Source organism: Chiloscyllium punctatum, chromosome 5 (genome assembly GCF_047496795.1).
Source record: "Chiloscyllium punctatum isolate Juve2018m chromosome 5, sChiPun1.3, whole genome shotgun sequence".
Classification (NCBI taxonomy): Eukaryota; Metazoa; Chordata; class Chondrichthyes; order Orectolobiformes; family Hemiscylliidae; genus Chiloscyllium; species Chiloscyllium punctatum.
The window spans coordinates 87,465,704-87,486,097 of NC_092743.1; the positions used below are offsets into that span (position 1 = coordinate 87,465,704).

Below are 20,394 nucleotides of genomic sequence, written 5' to 3' on the forward strand. Positions count from 1 at the left end.
ATAGCTTGCTATTTAGCTAATTGATGATCTGTTGTGATGAACAAGCATGGACATCCCTAAAGCAGAGTCATAGTCGTACAGCAAGGAAACACCCTTCGGTCCAACTCATCCACACAGACCAGTCCCATTTGCCTGTATTTCACCCATATCCCTTTTAAATCTTTCCAATTCATATTACTGTCTGCATGTCTTTTAAATGTTGTAACTGTACCTCCATCTACCACTTCCTCTGGCAGTTCATTTCACAAATGAACCACCTTCTGTGTGAAAACATTGCCCCACAGGTCCCTTTTAAATCTTTCTCCTCTCACCTTAAAAATATGCGCCTTAGTTTTGAGCTACCCCACCCTGGGGAAGAGAAGTTTGCCATTCTTCTTACCTATGCCACTTATGATTTTATAATCGTCTTTTAAGGGTGCCCTTCAACCTCCTATGCTTCAGTGAAAAAACTCCCAGCCTATCCAGCCTCTCCTTATAACTCAAACCCTCCGGTCTCAACAACATCCTGAGAAATCTTTTCCAAACTTTCTCCAATTTAATAATATCCTTCCTATATAGCAGGGCAACCAAATTTACACAGTACTCTGACCTCACCAACGAGGAATTTGAGTTGATAATTGTATGCTTTGATTATAATTCAAGGAAACTGAGATTAATGCATGATCTTTGAGCAAACCCCAAGCATTGTTATTTCATTAATAAAATAGCCTTGTCTTTAAGTAGTTGCTTAATGTCTCCATTCCATGTTGTTCTGGAAGGCAGTTGATAACCTCGTGATAGTGCATCCAACACAAGTCCAATTACAAAGGGTGTCCAGTAGTCACAGTTCTGCAATGAAGGTGAGCGATGTAAGACTTTCAAAACAAACTGGATGCTGCCATTTGTGTCTGAAAGCAGAGCCTGGGTTTGTTTTATCTGAGTATTATCAAAAAATGCTTTCTCTGACCAATATTGTAACAGTATGACATTATTGCAAGTTGCCTGGACCACGAACATGGAACTTTCTGCATCATCTTCAAGTACTTTAATTGACAGGTGATCTGCATTGTGAGATTGAGCCATGACATCAATTAATGGAGATACCTGTATGGTAAGAGAGAAACTATCAGTGAAAATAGGGAGAGATAAATTAAATTCTTCCCTTGAAGGTTCTTTACCAAAAGACACACTTTGATCTAGATTCAGTTAGGTCTAACTCGTCAACAAATAGTGGTTTCAAATTGGTTCATCTCTAGATTACATTAACCAAAAAGTTAGCATTTGTCAAACCTTATCCTTTTTTCAGTTCAGTGTCTTTGTGGAAATGTTAAAATGTTAAGCCAAATGGTGTCTGCCAATAATTAAACTTGCAATTCCACCTTCAGAAAACAAAAAAAATTACAAAAAAAAACAAAGTTACTCAAAGGGCAACAGTGTGTTAGGTCCTGAGTGAAAAAGGCAGCCAGCAGAATATTTCCTTACCTGATGAAATTTGAAGATTGGGAAATAAATAACAGATGGCCTATGATAGAGGTGAATTAAAAGAACTAAATTCCCTGTTCCATCACGTTGGTGCCGAAATAACTCCACAAAGACTGGTATCCCGATACCAAGTCATCCTTTATTTACACGTGCATAGTGCATGAAACTGGTCCGGCTTCCTCAGAGCCAGCTCCGAGTGAACAGTACTTCTGTTTATATCTGTTTATATCTGTCAGCCCCAATCAGTGAACTCATTCTATGAGGTCCACCTGGCTGACCTCGTTACAATCACTACATTCCTCTCCCTCTAAGTCAAGGGCCATTTCCAAGGTTTTGACATCAAATTCCGTGAAGTAAACTGCTTCTCTTGCTTAAAGGAATCTTGTAAGGCATTGGCAGTCCTGATATCATTTCACCCACACCCCGTCCAAGATCAGATTTAACCTGGCATGGAGTCTTCTCCCCATTAGCAACTCTGCTGGAGCTATCCCCGTAATTGCATGAGGGATGGTCTGATAATCAAATGAGAATCCGGTATCAAGCGAAGCTGGAGGCTATTTGTTTAAACCTGCCTTCTAAGTTTAGACTGCTCTTTCTACCAGACCATTCAACAATGCTCCATCAAAGCAGCTGTGTCTGCATGCAATCCTGGCCACCAGACATAACTTCTTGCTAGCGTATTCAACGTGAACACCCCTGGAATAACCCTTGTGGAGCTCAGCCAATTTCTAGCAGTGATCTTTGCTCATGGCAATTATTCTTGCTCCCCATATTAGAATGCCATCATCTACGATGATCTGATCTTGTGTCCAGAAAGGTTTCAATTCTGGTTGTAATGGCCCTTTTGTTTCCCCCTTCACCATCAGCTGTTCTGGCTCTGGGACAATTGTGGGAACTGGGGCACCTTTAATCGCCCTCACTTTATCTGCCAACTGGTCTAACCCGGTTTTGTCAATTCTGTAGCCCAAGTAGGTCACTTATAATGCCTTTTTCTCTTCTAAGGCGCATACCCATTTTGGAGAAATGTCTAAGGACTATGTCCAAGTCCTCAAAGTGCTCTTGATTGGTATTCTGTTTTTATTAGCACATGCTCTAAATAAATGGCAACCTGAGGTAGACCTTGTAAAATGTTCTTCATTATCCACTGAAAAGTGGCACAAGCTGCTGATATCTCAAATGGCAGTCTTGCATATTGGTGCAAACCGTTATGGATATCGTTTGTAGCATATGTCTGGGAATCCTAATCTAACTGCAGCTGCAGGTATGCATGGCTTATGTCCAGTTTTGTGAAGCACAAGCATCTCACCCCCGCCCCCCCCCCCCAAAATTCCCTTAGCTTTACCTACACGTTTTCTGTGAGCTATTGGTATTTATTCAGCTGCGACAAGCAGTTTACTATATGTTTAAAATCCCCACAAAGGTGAACCAACCTGTCTGGCTTCACAATCAATACGACCCTTTCCTATCCATTCCGCAACCTGTCCTGGTTTGATGATTTCTTCACTTTCCAGACTCCTGACTTCTGTCTCTGCTTTTGCAAGTAAGGCAAATGGCACTGGACAGGCCTTGCAGCATTGTGGAATTGCTTCCTGGTCAACATTCAAGGTGGCCTTGGCTCCTTTGATAATCTGTAGACCAACCGGCAAATCTTCCAGGTGTTTAATTGGGACATCACTCAGGCAGCCATTTTCTTATCAAAAAATGTTGATTCGATCAAGGTGAATCTTTCTTAACCAATTTCACCTCCTCAGACTTGGACCCGAATTTTTACTGCAATCAATGTTAACCAAACTAGCTCTTTCTCATATGAGACCAGAACCAAAGTTGTACCCTTAATCTGTAAAGGTTCTCAGTCTGCATAGGTCTTAAGCAAATTTAATGTTTGGAGTCCAGAGTGAATTTTGTTAAAGACTGGTTCTGCAATCATTGATATAGCCACACTGGTATCGACCTCTATTAGAACTGTGTGACTGTTTAACCAGACATTGATTTTGATTTGACTTGAATGTTGCCAAGCAATTTAACTGTTCCAAGCAAGATGTAGGTGGGCTTTCCAGGGTGTGAACTCTCCTGGATATGAGTTCTCTTAATCAATTTAGCTCCAGTGGAACTCTCTTCCTGTCTCAAATCCAAATACCAGCAGCAACTACAATGGCTTGAAGATCCTGAAGAAAATTTTGACCATTTGGCAGAAGGCTTGGCTTTGTTTTGGGCTTTTGTTGTAGGCTGACCTAGAGTCCCTCTGTTCAGAATATGTTCTGAGTGAGGTTTTGCAATTGCCTTCACTCAAGTGGCATCCAACTATGTTCAGTCAGCCTAGCAAAACTGTTCACTTCCAATGCCATACCATGTAACTTATGTGCTCCACTTGTCACATTTTCTAATGACAAACTCAGTTGTAGTGCCTGTGCTTCAGCTAACAAATGCTTTTGCATGGTTATATCATTAATCCACTCTCATTGCCACTGAAATAATGCCACAGAGGCCTGTATCCCATCACCAAGTCACCCTTTATTTACACATGTATAATACCGGACGCTGGTCAGCTTTCCTTAGAGCCAGCTCTGAGTAATCAAAACCTCTATTAGACCAGGTTAACAGCCCCAGTCAGGGAACTTGTATTCTATGACGTCCACCTGGCTGACCTTGTTACAATCACTACAAGTAAGGGAGAGAAATAAAGATGAAGGATAAAAGGTATTTATTTCATTTTTCTGAAAGTCCTGGCTTTTTTTAAAAAAAAATGTATGCTCCATGAGCCCTATATTATTTAATCTTGAAAGTTTATCTCTATTATGGTTCACCGTAATGTCTTGAAAATCTACCAAATCACTGATTACTTTTCTAAATTTGACGAAATGCAACCATTGAATTATAGGTATAATTTCAGATAATCTATGTTGTCCTCCTTCAGATCTAATATATTCTTCCTGAGGTATGCTCAGAACACTGTGCTTGAACTCAATGTACCTGCCTTCACTCCATTATCTTTGAATACCTTTCGCTAACTAAATTTATCAATCCGAGTTGTTAAGTTAACAATTGATCTAGCATCAGTTGCCATTTGTGAGAAAAATTCCCAAACGTTTTTGCCTTCTAATAAAGCTTTCACCCTGAAAGGTCTGATTTTATTTTTAATTATACCACCTTGTCCTAGATTTCCAAAGAGCAGAATTTTTTTTTCCCCAATTTACCCGATGTGTTTCCCTTTTAATACCATGAAAACTTGAGTCAAATACTCTTTAAATCTAGTGAATTCTAGAAGTACAATGCTAATTTGTTTTAACTCTTTGTAATTTGATACTTGGGTTCCAGGTATTATTCTAGTAAATACGTGTTGTAGCAGAAGGTATTGTTTCAGAGCTGCTCACAGGATTGCGGTGGTTTAACCAAGGCTTTACCATATTTTAAGAATGACTGATGCATTTTTGTATTTCAGATCTTTTAATATAAAGGCTAGTATTTTCTATTTTATTATTTTTCTGCAAATGTACGTGACAATTTAGTTACCTCTATACAAGGGCCACCGAAGTCTCTTCGTACCTCAGGGAGTTTAAAACGTTTGCCACTCAAAATAACCTGTTCTATTCTTCTTATGCCCAGATGAATCACATTTTGCTTACATTGAAATCTATTTCTGTCAATTTTGTCCTCTTATTTAATCAGTAAACACCTCCGTACTTTTATGCTTACAGCTACACAGCTTACCCTGCCACTTTGCTTTTCATCATTGCAAAAAGGGGATGTGTGCTTCTCTAGTCCATTAAATAGATCATTAACGAGTACAGTGGACCACGATACCAATACCTGTGTGACACCACCAATCACACATCTATATCAAACCCACCGAATCCCACAGCTACCTTGGCTACACTTTCTCCCATCTCCCTCCTGTAAAAATGTAATCTCTTACTCCCAATTCCTCCGCCTGTGCCATATCTGCTCCCAGGATGAGCAGTTCCACTCCAGGGCTTCCCAGATGTTCTCCTGTTTCAAGGACTGCAGTTTCCCCTCCCATGTGATCAACAATGTCCTCCGTCACACCATCTCCACATGCCATGCTTCCGCCCTCAACCCCAACCCCATCCGCAGCAAGGATAGAACCCCGTGATCCTCACATTCCACCCCATGAATGTCCAGATAAAGCACATTATCCTCCACCATTTTTGCCACCTACAGTCAGACTCTGCTACCAAAAACACATTTCCATCCCCACCCGTATCTGCGTTCCGCAGAGACTATTCCCTCTGCAACTCCCTTGTTAGATTTGCACTTCCCACCGACCCATTGTCTGCACCCGGCACCTTCCCCAACAACTACAAGATGTGCAAAACCTGCGCCAACGCCCCCACCCTTACCTCTGTCCAAGGCCCTATAGGATAATTTTAAATCTGGCAGAGATTTTCCTGAATATCCTCCCACTTCATGTATTGGTTGCTCTTGATGTGATCTCCTCTACATCGGGGAGACTGAGCGCTAACTCGTGGAGCAGTTTAAGGGACGTCTCTGGTCTGCACACAGCAAAACAAGACTGCCCTGTGGCCAACCGCTTCAACTCCACCTCTCACTTCTCCAAGGGCATGCAAATCCTGGGCCTCCCCCGCCAAATTAAAGCCACCCACCAACTGGATGAAGAACACTTCATCTTCCGCCTCGGGACCCTACAACCACACATCATCAACATTGACTTCACCAGTTTACAAATTTCCTCATTCCCCACCTCATCCCAGATCCAACCCTCCAACTCAGCACTGCCCTCTTGACCTGACCTACCTGTCCATCGTCCTTCCCACCTATCCGCTCCACCCTCCCCACTGAACTATCACAATCAGCTCCTACCTGCATCCATTTATCGCCATCCCACTTACCTTCCCTCAGCCTCTCCCACACACTCCCAATTTATCTTTTCAGCCCCTCCATTCCTGATGAAGGGCTTATGCCCAACACAACGACTCTTCTGCTCCTTGGATGCTGCCGGATCTGGAGTGCTTTGTCTCGTGCCACTCTTTTCGACTCTGTCTCTACAGCATCTGCAGGCCTCACTTTCACTTAGTATTACCTGCCATTATCCCTACCTTCAGTAGCTCTGTGCTCTCAAACTATTTGTTCATCTACAGTTTTGGATGAGATCATCATTTAAGCATAGAGAAGACCACCTTCAGCCATCACTACAAACTCCACGCCCTTTGTATTGGTTCACTTCTCTTCCCAATGACTATCTTGAGGAGCCAGCCTGTTTTCAGTGTCCAAGCTCAGTTTCTGACACTATATTCCATCTCATAAAAATCACCAATTCTCATAGCATCACTTGTCTTTTGCCCATCTGCAGAAACACAGAGCCATGCCTCTTTTCTAGACTCAGCAAGGAAAGCACGTAAATTGCAAGCCTCCCATCTCTACACTGTTAATATTGGCTCATTCAGGTATTTGTTTGTACTTGCCCCTGCCCCTACACCAGTTCCATTTTACCCACTACCCCTATGTCACTGGCTTCTAGTTATCCAACATTTAAAATTTAAATTTCACATCCTCCTATTTCTTTGTGGTTTTGCATGCTCCTTGAATACCACAACTTCATTCTTTTAATCTGGCCTCCCTTATTTCTAAAATCGGTGTAATATTTTGGAATTCATTGTTTAAACTCCTTTTTCTTCTTTCAAACCCCTCTTTTAAACTCACCTGATAAAATATCCAATTCACAGTTATCCAACTAGATTTCCCCTCCTGTAGTTTGCCAAAAGGTCTCGTTGAACCAAGTTACACCCTCCCTTACTAATCTTTTCTACCTTTTTTATTATCAACTTGCATTAGTCTATTCATCTTTTGGAGACTTTTGTTTTTTTGACAAGGTTTAGTTCAAAGTTGCACACTGGTGCCATGGCTAAGTCACTATTCTTCCAATGTGAAATTCGACTGCAGGAAGCAACACGGCACCGGTTGATACTGTCCTTACTCACCATCTGCATACTGACAGCAACATTTGTCCTTGTTCTTCCAACATTTTCCCGTCTCCCAGCCATAAGGTAGGTATGGATATCACTCCTACAGGCTTACGTGGTATTCAACATACTTCAGGTTCTACAACATCCCTGGCTCAGTTCTTTCTCTCTAAATAAGCTGAAACTTTGAAATATTTAGTTTAAGTTTTCAGTGTAATATTATAATTTTTAAAAAAAAGTTAAATAACCTACCTGATTTGACTCAGAAGACTTTAGCAAAATGAGCTTTGAATGTATTTTTATACCTACTTCCCGACTTGATAATTGGCTGATTGAAACTTGTATCTAACTTAACAGTTGGTAACACATCTGTTCATTTTACTTTGTCCTTGCAAGTTTAGTAAAATTCCAACATCCTTGTTAGCAATTCTGTATGTGCAATAAGTACTGGGTTTAGTGGTAAAATTGTGTTAGTGAGATGTTGATTGTTCCAGCAAGTAACTCCCTCTGTCAATAGAGACAGCGTAATGGTCTCTATTGGCTAGAGTATGTGTTCAAATGTGTCATGAGCTTTGCAAATTTAAATTTGCATAGACTAAAATTGATGACGCAGTCTTTGAATAAGCTATAAGTACTACTTATCTTTCTATCATTTAACGACGTGTTGACGGGTTTTGTGTATATCTCAAGTCTTTCGTAGTTGAGTAGAATTTGCATTTAATGCTTAGAAACCAGAATAAGGCACTCAGCCCTTTGAGTTTGTTTGCACCATTCAGAACAGATTAGGCAGAAATTTATAGAGGCCTGAACAATGTTGGCTGTGGCAAGAAATCTAGGAGAATCATTGGAGAAGTCCAGTGAGATCTGTCGTGATGTTGGAAGCAACAAGTTGCATTTTTCATCAGAGTTCCAGGCATTAAAATGAGATTCTTGCCAGGGAACAATGAGATTACCAAGATTATTGCTTGTCATCAAGCTCATTAACTGCAGAGTTTACCTCCGTGATGTGCAGCTTCCGAGCCTACCACTTCCATTGAGGAAACTAGATGCTGAAAGATCCTGCTGTGAAAATCGAACTGGGCACCTGTTGACTCCTGAATGCTGCTTCACCTCCAGATCTTCGTCTTTGGCACTTGGCACCAACAGCTCTGTTGGCAGTGGCTACACACATCCTACGTCCACAAACCTTGGCATCAGATACTTATCGGCCTCACCACATCATTGTATATCTCCAATCCGCTTGAACCATGCCTCTGCACAGCTATCTGCACTAAACTGCTTGCAAAGCTAACATATCCTTTTCTAAGGTATGGTGCAGAGAATGGTACCCTTACTGCAGTTATGGGCTAACCTGTGCTTTGTACATCTGAAGCAATGATTCCTCCTTTTTTGTTCAGAGCTCCAGTACAGTGGCAGTATTATGTCTGTTGAAACTGAAAAATGTTCATCACAATTTCACTATCAAGACTGAACACTATTGCAAATTTACCACCGGTAAATGATGATGTTATTAAATAATGGCATGACCTCCTATTATAAATGGTGAGCTCTGAGGCTGGTGTTCTGCTATTGACCTATTGACCAGTTTTTAATTTGTTTCACTGTTGATTGTGTGCCCTTTCTCTTTCCTTTATGAAGAGTCTTCTTAATGTTCATTTCTGAGTAGACGATGAAGGAAAGTCGAGAAATCTTTAATTCTTAGAATATAATTGATCATATTCCTTTTGCAAGCTTCATAAGGCTTCCAATGTTGTGTTTGGCTTCTAGACACAAGTTCTACACTTATCTAGCATTTATGTAAAATATTAGTTGAGGATTTCTAGTTGTCCTGAGTATGCGGGATTTCCCATGTTTACAGCAGCAAGTGGAAGAAAATGAAATGATAATGGAGTTTGCCCAGTTTGCTGTTCAGTTGGTAGCTAGAAAATCAGCTCGGTTCCTTTTTGTGCATCCAATTAACTTCACCTAAATAGGCATTTCTAAAGTTGGATTAAGATAGTGTATTTGATGATGGACTGTCTAAGTTAAATCCTTTCAATCAAGCATTTGTATTTCTAGCATGGCCCACCATTCAGTTAACCTCAGAACACTGATCGTTTTTCTTTCTTACTGGATTAGTGGTGCTGGAAGAGCACAGCAGTTCAGGCAGCATCCACCGAGCAGTGAAATCAACGTTTCGGGCAAAAGCCCTTCATCTGGGCCTTTATTCCTGATGAAGGGCTTTTGCCCGAAACGTCGATTTCACTGCTCGTTGGATGCTGCCTGAACTGCTGTGCTCTTCCAGCACCGCTAATCCAGTATTTGGTTTTCAGCATCTGCAGTCATTGTTTTAATCTTGTTTTTCTTTCTTAGTCTAGGGAACTGAGGCTAAATTGAGTTCTGTTATTGCTAGCATAGCAGAGTTTACCGAAGACAATCTCAGGGCACCGCTGCTTTATAGTGCATTGGGCATTTCACTTATGAACAGAACTAACAGGAACTTGAGTACATTTCTCCCAAAATAATATTCCTTAAAGTAAAAATTTGAATAGATTTTCAAACATTCCAGAAGTTTTCTTGAGATATTATTGAGGTTATTTGGAGGCTGTGAGGATGCACAATGTATATAGGCTGTGGAATGAGCAAATTGAGGGGCTAACTGACCATTCTCTTCGCATGCTGCCTGTCTCCCACAAGTCAACAAATATGTGGGATTAACCTAGTCCCTCAGTTATGTACAAAGGCTGAATATCATCAACAGAATGAACAACTAGATTGCGTCTATGTGTTGAAAATTGTTCTTTGTTGATGTGTTGAATTCACATTTAATTCACTGACAAAATTGACTGCTTTAAACTTTCTCTCCCTTCAGAATATGAAGATGGTGATCTGTCCTCATGGGTGACCAAAGAGAGATTTTTAGGATACATTCAAATTGATGGTTTCACTTTATATGAACTAGCAGAGACTGGTACTATTTCATTCTTGCATCTCATTTTTTTTTCTTAACCTTAATTCATGGTTCTTTGATTTAAAGTTGTTAAACTTGCAAGATTTAATATTTGGTGCTAGGTTTATGCCCTCTATCCTCATACTCTAAGTTCATAGCTTTATTTAAATTATTGCAGAATTTACTAAGTGAAAGGTGAGCTGATACACATAGAAAAATTACACTTTGTCCATGTTAATGAATCAGAAGAGCAATGGACCATTTATCTAAGAGGCTAGTAATGGAAATATCATGTTCATTGAGGAAATCTAATGGGTAGCAGAAGGCATATTTAAAAATGTGGATTTACAGTATAGAGTAACCCTTCATTTAAGCTTTAAGTTCCTCCGTAAGGAATAGTTACACTGACAACTATTTTTAACTGAGTAATTCCATGGTATCTCACCCCCAGGAGAAAGGAAGGAAACTAAAGTTAAAGATCCATGAAATCAAAAATGGATGAAATTTTATTTGTGAAATCTATACAGTAATTTGATTGTAAAGAAAAATGCTTCCAATTTAGCTGAGTGATTTTCATGAGTGTCTCTCAGCCATGCATTTTAATCACAATGTGGTGCCTGTCCCATGCACCATAACTTTCATTCTTGGTGATGTGCATTTTTCCCCTCGACTTAATACCTGATTAATGGTGAGCTCAGAACTTAGTGTTGCGCCACCTTTCAAAATTTGTTGAACTCAAGTGACCCACAGAATTTTGCCTTTTTCAGCTGTTTCATCTGTTTTCTGATTTGTTCTCTTGTATTAGAAATAAGAAAACATTTTGCAGTAATTGTGAAAATCTTCCATAATCAATCAATTCAAAGACATTGGGCATTGCACTTATGATCAGAATCAAAAATACCATAGATCATTATTTGGTTGACAAATGCTAGCCTACTCATAGGTGCCTTGGTTTTTTTTTTAAGTTTGTGTTTAATGGTTTTAAATTGACTTGTTGCATTAGCTTAAACTTGTAGTTAAATGGGGCTTTGCAAATGGGAAATTTTGGAAAGTCAGTAATATGAGGGAAAAGAGGTAGGTGTAGAGAAACTTAAAAAAAGGAATGTTACACATTTAACAAATGTAGAAGTGAGATGCTGTTAATAGCCAACAGGAAATCAGATTGAAAAACTACTGTTTGTGTGCTAACCTAATTTTTAAAATACTTCTGATTTTGATGCTGTGTTTGTTCAACTAAAATAGAAATAGAGTTCATGTATTGAGGTAATTTGGTAGCAAAATTATTCCTTGTAAATTGTTCTATGTTTAATGGAATCACTTCACTTCTAAAACTTTGTTTCTCCAGGAAAACTGGTGGTAGTTGCAGTTATTGACAGCAAGAACTCATCAGAAGTGCACACTCGGTAAGATGATGCCCCTTAGAGTTGACTGCCCTTCAGAATTGTGTGATAAACTCCAGGGATTGTCAGTTTAATCTACTGGATATATCAATCTTGGTGAAACAGTGTGGAACAGGCCCTTCGGCCCAACAAGTCCACACCGACCCTCCGGCCCAACAAGTCCACACCGTCCCTCCGAAGAGAAACCCACCCCAGACCCATTCCCCTACCCTATATTTACCCCAGACTAACGCACCTAACACTGGTTTAGATCAGAGTGGCACTGGAAAAGCACAGCAGGTCAGGCAGCATCTGAGGAGCAGGAAAATTGATGTTTCGGGCAAAAGCCCTTCATCACCTAGGTAAAAACAAGGACTGCAGATGCTCGAAATCAGATTCTAGATTAGAGTGGTGCTGGAAAAGCACAGCAGTTCAGGCAGCATCAGAGGAGCAGGACAATCAACGTTTCAGGCAAAAGCCCTTCATCAGGAATAGAGGCAGAGTGCCTACAGGTTGGAGAGATAAATGAGAGGAGGGTGGGGGTGGGGAGAAAGTAGCATAGAGTACAATAGGTGGATGGAGGTAATAGGTCAAGGAGGAGGGTGGGGGAAGGTAGCAAAGAGTACAATGGGTAAGTGGGGGTGGGGATGAAGGTGAAAGGTTAGAGAGGAGGGTGGAGTGGATAGGTGGAAAGGAAGATAGGCAGGTAGGACAAGTCATGGGGGACAATGCTGAGCTGGAAGGCTGGAACTGGGGTGGGAGTGGGGGGAGAGAGGAGAAGAGGAAATGAGGAAACTGGTGAAGTCCACATTGATGCCCTGGGCTTCAAGTGTTCCGAGGTGGAAGATGAGGCATTCTTCCTCCAAGCGTCAGGTGGTGAGGGAGCAGAGGTGGAGGAGGCCCAGGACATCCATATCCTCAGCTGAGTTGGGGGGGTTGAAATGTTGGGCCATAGGGCGGTGGGGTTGATTGGTGCGAGTGTCCCAGAGATGTTCCCTAAAGCGCTCTGCTAGGAGGCGTCCAGTCTCCCCAATGTAGAGGAGACCGCATCGGGAATAATGGATACAATAAATGATATTGGTGGATGTGCAGGTAAAACTTTGATGCATGTGGAAGGCTCCTTTGGGGCCTTGGATAGAGGTGAGGGAGGAGGTGTGGATGTAGCCCTCCACCTCCTCCAAGACTTCCGTTTCCCCAGCCCCCAACGCCTCATCTTCACCATGGATATCCAATCCCTCCACACCTCCATCCGCCATGACCAGGGCCTCCATTTCTTCCTCTCCCGATGTCCCCAACAGTACCCTTCCAACAACACTCATTCATTTGGCTGACCCTCAACAATTTCTCTCTCGAATCCTCCCACTTCCTCCAGACCAAAGGGGTAGCCATGGGCACCCGTATGAACAGCTATGTCTGTCTCTTTGTTGGCTATGTAGAACAGTCCATCTTCCGTAGTTACACTGGCACCACTCCCTACCTCTTCCTCTGCTACATTGATGACTGCATTGGCACCACCTCATGCTCCCGCGAGGAGCTTGAGCAATTCATCAACTTCACCAACACCTTCCACCCTGACCTTAAATTTACCTGGACCATCTCTGACACCTCCCTCCCTTTCCTGGATCTCTCTATTAATGACAACCAACTTGACACCGACATTTTTTACAAACCCACTGACTCCCACAGCGACCTGGATTACACCTCTTCCCACCCTACATCCTGCAAAAATGCCATCCTGTATTCCAATTCCTCCGCCTCCACCGTATCTGCTCCCAGGAGGACCAGTTCCACCACAGAACACACCAGATGGCCTCCTTCTTTAGAGACTGCAATTTCCCTTCCCATGTGGTTAAAGATGCCTTCCAATGCATCTCGTCCACATCCCACACCTCTGCCCTCAGACACCACCCCTCCAACTGTAACAAGGACAGAACACCACCACCACCCCCCCAACGTGCTCACCTTCCTAAATCATCTGACGACATTTCCGTTACCTCCAAACGGACCCCACCACCGGGGATATATTTACCTCCCCACCCCTTTCCACCTTCCGCAAAGACCATTCCCTCCATGACTGCCTAGTCAGGTCCATGCCCCCCCCCCCCCCCCAACAACCCACTCTCCCGTCCTGCCACCACAAGAATTGCAAAACCTGCGCCCACATCTCCTCCCTCATCTCCATCCAAGGCCCCAAAGGAGCCTTCTACATCCATCAAAGTTTTACCTGCACATCCACCAATGTCATTTATTGTATCCATTGCTCCCGATGCGGTCCCCTCCTACATTGGGGAGACTGGTCGCCTCCTAGCAGAGCGCTCTAGGGAACATCTCTGGGACACTCGCACCAATCAACCACACCACCCTTTGGCCCAACATTTTAATTCCCCCTCCCACTCAGCCAAGGACATGGAGGTCCTGGGCCTCCATCACCGCCGCTCCCTCACCACCTGACGCCTGGAGGAAGAACGCCTCATCTTCTGCCTCGGAACACTTCAACCCCAGGGCATCAATCTGGATTTCACCAGTTTCCTAATTCTCCCCCCACCACCCCAGTTCCAGCCTTCCAGCTCAGCACTGTCCCCATGACTTGTCCTACCTGCCTATCTTCCTTTCCACCTATCCACTCCACCCTCCTCTCTGACCTATCACCTTCATCTCCATCCCCCATCTACCCATTGTACTCTTTTTACTAACTTACCCCACCCATCACCTCCATCCCTATCCCCATTCACCTATTGTACTCTATGCTACTTTCTCTCTTCCCCCCGCATTTATCTCTCTGCCCTGCATGCACTCTGCCTCTATTCCCGTTTTGCCCAAAACGTCGATTGTCCTGCTCCTCGGATGCTGCCTGAACTGCTGTGCCTCTGTTCATCACCTAACACTGTGGGCAATTTAGCATGGCCAATTCACCTGACCCGAACATCCTTGGATTGTGAGAGGAAACCGGAGCACACAGAGGAGACCCACGCAGACACTGGGAGAATGTGCAAACTCCACACAGACAGGCGGGAATCGAACCCAGGTCCCTGGTGCTGTGAGGCAGCAGTGCTCACCACTGAGCCACCATGCCGTCCCATTTTCTTTGATGGCTGTTGAATCCAGTTATTGGGCAGGTGAGGGTTGGGTGAGAGTACGTGTCAAAGTCTGCTTTTGCTGGGTTAGGTGGCGTGAACATGCAACAAAACCTTGAAAATATGTTTGATCATGATTACAGCCTTCATGTATCCTCAACTATATAAATTCAGTTGAGTATTGCTGTGTACTCCAAAAAAATTACATTTCTATAATTACCTCTGTGTCACCCTGCTAGAACAAAGTAAGTATTTAATATTGGGCTGGTAGTTTCCTTTCCACAACAAGCCTTTTTTTTTGTCATCTTGCAAACTGTGCTGTGATAAACAGGGTAATGCAAATGAGGAGAGTTGAGCCTTGTGTTTTGGGTACTAATGCAAATGATCCAGTTACTGTAGTGCAAAAGTATATTACATATTTTATCTCGACTACTTTTCATGAGAATCATAGTGTGAAGCAATGTTTTCAACTTTTCAGTCATACCCCACACACTCCAAAGATACTTATGGTATAATTGTCACTGAATGGTTTTATTGCCATTGTCCTGTGGAAGTTAAAATAAATCATGTAGGGATGGGGAATTCTTACATATGATAAAATCAGATTAACTGGTGTACATAGAATTACAGAATAGCACACTAAATTGTCATACACAGTGATTTTGCTTTCACTTCAGTCAATGTATCTATCATTAGATTTTCAACATCATACTCTAGAGGCTTATGTTGGTCCTCAATCAACTCCTATATTGATTTAGGCATGCCTCACACTCCTCAGGACGAATGTAGAATAGTTAACTGCATAAAGATAGGATATTTACATGCAATATTATCACTGTCATCAATTCAATTTCCAGTAAATATTTTTCACTTGATTATTGCTTTTCTGTTGCAGTATTGATGATGTACATAAAATACTGGATATATAAAATATGTTTGCACATTAAAGAGATTATACCATTTCTGTTTTTTAAAAAAAATCCAGTGTATTGAAATTTGAATGTTTTTTCCACACCTATATTCCAAACAGAACAAGTAAGCTAAGGTAGAAAACAGGAAATTTTAAGACATTGAAGAAAAATTCTTGAACTTTGGAAACTTCAATTATTGGATTTTTATTGAAAGTTAAAAATTACACAACACCAGGTTATAGTCCAACTGGTTTATTTTGAAGCACTAGCTTTCGGAGCGCTGTTCCTTCATCAGGTGGTTGTGGAGTATAAAATCGTAATACACAGAATTTATAGCAGAAGTTTACAGTGGGATGTAACTGAAATTATATATTGAAAAAGACCTGGACTGTTTGTTAAGTCTCTCATCTGTTAGAATGAATATGTTGGTATCAGTTCTTTCATATGTAAATCCGAGACCTTTTAAAAAGTTACATTCTCAAGTGAACTTCAACAATAGGTGCCTTGCTGGCCCAGATAATGCATTGAAAGTGTGAGGTACCCTGTGTGAAGCTGTCTATGCCACAATGGTCAGATTGATTCTATTTCTAAATAAGAGATTTACAGAATCTTACATGGATTCATGCAGCTTTTGAGCAAAATAAAATGTAATTCTGCAAGTATGAATTCACCCCACAAACTCTGTGTGTGTGTGCGCGCATACGCATGCGGAAGTGGGTATAAGTGTTTGTGAGAGAGTGAGTGTATGTGTATGAGTATAAAGGGGTAAAAGTCTGAGAGAGGGTGCGTGTGTGTGTGTGTCTGTAGGAGTGCCTGTGGTGCAGTGGGGTCACTTGTGGAGTGACATGAACCCGAGAACGCAGTTGAGGCCATCCCCATGGGTACTGAACTTGGCTATCTGGATTTTTATTGTCTTCATAAATTTGCGTTCACTTCTTTGTTAGTTGCAAGGTGAAGTGGTCCCAACATGTGTGAAAAGTACCAAATGCAAATAGATTAGAATCATAGAGATATCCAGCTTGGAAACAGACTCTTTGGTTAAACCTGTCCATGCCAACCAGATATGCTAACCTAGTCAAGTCCCATTTTTCAGCACTTGGCCCATATCCCTCTAAACCCTTCCTAATCATAGACCCATCCAGATGCCTTTTAAATCTTGCAATTGTAATAGCCTCCACCACTTCCTCTGGCAGCTCATTCCATACCACCGTCTGCGTGATAAAGGTGCCCTTAGATCCCTTTTAAATTTTTCGCCTTTCACCCTCAACCTATGCCCTCCAGTTCTGGACTCCCCCACCCCTGGTGAAAAGACTTTGTCTGTTAACTCTATTCATGCCCCTCATGATTTTATAAACCTCTAGAAGGTCATCTGTCAGCCTCTAACACTCCAGGGAAAACAGCCCCAGCCTATTCAGCCTTTCCCTTTGGCTCACATCCTGCAACCCTGGCAGCGTTCTTCTAAATCGTTTCTGAACCCTTTCAAGTTTCACATCATTCTTCTGATAGGGGGATCAAGTCTCCTTCCTATTAATGAAAGCCAAAACACCATATGCTTGCTTAACAACCTTATCCACTTGGGTGGCAACTTTGAGGGATCTATGCACTTGAACACCAAGATCTCGCTGTTCCTCCACACTGCCAAGAATCCTGTCTGTAATCCTATATTCAGCATTCAAGTTTGACCTTCCAAAATGCATCACTTCGCATTTATCCAGGTCGAATTCTATCTGCCATTTCTCAGGCCAGCTCTGCATCCTGTCTATATCGCGCTGCAGCCCGCAATAGCCCTCAATACTATCATTTGTGTCATTGGAAAATTTACTAACCCACCCTCGACCTCCTCATCTAAGTCATTTATAAAAACTGTAAAGAGCAGAGGCCTAAGAACAAAGCCCTGCGGGACACCACTCACCATTAACTTCCAGGCAGAATACTTCCCATCTACAACTACTCTCTGCCTTCTGTCAGCCAACCAATTCTGAATCCAAACAGCCAAATCTCCCTATCCCATACCTCCTGACTTTATGAATGAGCTTACCATGGGGAACCTTATCAAATGCATGCACTGCTCGACCTTCATCGATCTCTCTCATCACCTCCTCAAAGAACTCAAAGATTTGTGATGCATGACCTGCCCCTCTCAAAGCCATGCTGACTGCCTTTAATCACATTATGCTTTTCCAAATAGTCATAAATCCTATCCCTCCGAATCCTTTCCAAAGTTTGCTGACCACAGACATAAGACTGACTGGTCTGTAATTGCTTGGGATTTCCCTATTTATTACCCTTCTTGAAAAGAGGAACAACATTCACCTCCCTACAATCCTCTTCTATGACTCCCATGGAGAATGAGGAAGCAAAGATCTTCGCCAGCCGCTTAGCACCCTCCATGGGACAGCACGGTGGCTCAGTGGTTAGCACTGCTGCCTCACAGCACCAGGGTCACAGGTTCGATTCCAGCTTTGGGCAACTGTCTGTGTGGAGTTTGAACGTTCTCCCAGTGTCTGCATGGGTTTCCTCTGGGTGCTCCGGTTTCCTCCCACAGTCCAAAGATGTGCAGGTCAGGTGAATTAGCCATTCTAAATTGCCCATAGTGTGAGTTGTATTCGTCAGAGGGAAATGGGTCTGGGTGGGTTACTCTTCGGAGAGTCGGTGTGGACTTGTTGGACTGAAGGACCTGTTTCCACACTATAGGGAAACTAATCTAATCATTCTCACTTCCCGGAGCAGCCTAGGATAAATCTAGTCTGACCCTGGGGACTTATCAATCTTAAATGTTTGCCAAAATTTTGAGCAAATCAACTACATTCATCTTGATCTGTTCAAGCCTATTTCCCAGCTCCTCAAAGTTCTCATTCGCAACAAGGTCCCTTTCCTTAGTGAAAACCGAACCCAAAAACTCATTTAGGGCTTCCCCTATCTGCTCAGACTCCACACACACGTTCCCTACGCTATCCCTGATCGGCCCAACCTTCTCCCTGATCATTTTCTTATTCCTCATGTATGAGTAAAATGCCTTTGGGTTCTCCCTAATCCTTCCCGCCAAGACTTTCTCGTGCCCCCACCCCCACCGCTGACTCTTCTCAGTCCATTTCTGACCTCCTTTCTCGCAAGCCTGTAATCATCTAAAGCTGTGGTAGACCCTTGCTTCCTCCATCTTATGTAAGCTGCCTTCTTCGTTTTGACAAGAAGCTCCTCTGTTCTCGTTACTCAAGGCTCCTTAATCTTACCCCTTGTCTGTTTCAGAGGAACAAATTATGCATCACTCGCAACAACTGCTCCTTAAACAGTCTCCACATGTCTGTTGTGCCCTTTGTGTGGAACAGTTGCTCCCAATCTGTACTTCCCAACTCCTGTCTGATAGCATCATAATTTCCTTTTCCCCAATTAAATATCTTCCCATGGTAATTACTCCTTTTCCTCTCCATGGCTATGGTAAATGTGAGGCAGTTATGTTCGCTGTCACCAAAGTGTTCTCCCATCGCGAGATCTGACACGTGTCCTGGCTCATTGCCGAGCATAAATCCAAAATGGCCTCTCCCTTTGTCAGCCTGATTACATACTTTGTAAGGAATCCTTCCTGAACACTCCTGACAAAAGCTCCATCCAAACCATCTGCATTCAGGAGGTTCCAATCAGTATTTGGAAAGTTGAAGTCACCCATAACAACAACCTTGCTACATCTGCATTTTTCTAAACTCTGCTGGCCTATGAGTTCTTTGATCTCCCTACTGAAATTAGGGAGTCTGTAGAAAACCTCCAACTGGGTGGCTGCTCTTTTCCTGTTCCTAACTCCTACTCATACTGACTCAGTAGACAAACCTTCCTGGACAACCTTCATTTCTGTAGCTGTGATGCACTCTCTAATTGGCAATGCTCCAACCCCTCCTCTTCCACCCTCCCTGTTGTTTTTAAATGGTCTAAATCCTGGAGCATCTAGCAACCATTCTTGCCCCTGTGAAACCCACGTCTCCATTATGGCTGCAACATCATATTCCCAAGTACAAGTTATTTCTGACACTCCTTGTGTTCAAGCAGACAAACTTTAACGGATCCTTTTTGTTCCATCATATGAAAAACCTTCCCAATAGATTCAATACATCCTGTCAGTGTCCCCCATCCCCCAATGTGTAGCTCTGTTTCCCACCTCCCTGCCAAACTAGTTGAAACCCTCCTGAACCACACGAGCAAATCTCCCACCCAGGACATTTGTGCCCTTCCAGTTCAGGTGCGCCCCATCCTTCATGTACAAGTCCCACCTTCCCCAGAAAGCATCCCAATGGTCTAAGTATCTGAAGCCCTCCCTCCTGCACCAGCCTCGCAGCCACGTGTTAAGCCGCACTCGCTGACTGTCCCTCAACTCATTATCTTGTGGCACTGATAGCAAATCTAAGAACACTACTCTGCTCGTCCTGCTCTTCAGCTTCCAATCTAGCTCTCTCTAGTCACTTTTCAGATCTTCAGTCCCTTTCCTGGCTATATCATTGGTGCCAATATGTACCTTATTTCTGGCTGCTTACCTTCCCCCTTCAGAATCTTGTAAACCCGATCGGTGACATCCTGGACCCTGGCACCAGGGAGGCAACATACCTTCTGGGAGTCCCGTTCTTGACCACAAAATCTCCTGTCAATCTGTTTAACTACTAAGTCCCCTACCACTAGCGATTTTCTATTCTCCTCCCTTCCCTTCTGAGCCACAGT

At 42.7% G+C, this 20,394-nt stretch overlaps 1 protein-coding gene across 1 annotated transcript in view; it reads left to right on the forward strand.

The window, feature by feature from the left end:
• The window catches only part of LOC140477203 (protein disulfide-isomerase TMX3-like), a 139,021-nt gene that overhangs the window by 92,043 nt on the left and 26,584 nt on the right, over positions 1 to 20,394 (forward strand). The window contains exons 10-11 of the mRNA XM_072570687.1: positions 10,252 to 10,350; positions 11,675 to 11,732. Of these exons, the coding sequence (XP_072426788.1) occupies positions 10,252 to 10,350; positions 11,675 to 11,732 (157 nt within the window). The remainder of the gene's footprint in view (positions 1 to 10,251; positions 10,351 to 11,674; positions 11,733 to 20,394) is intronic.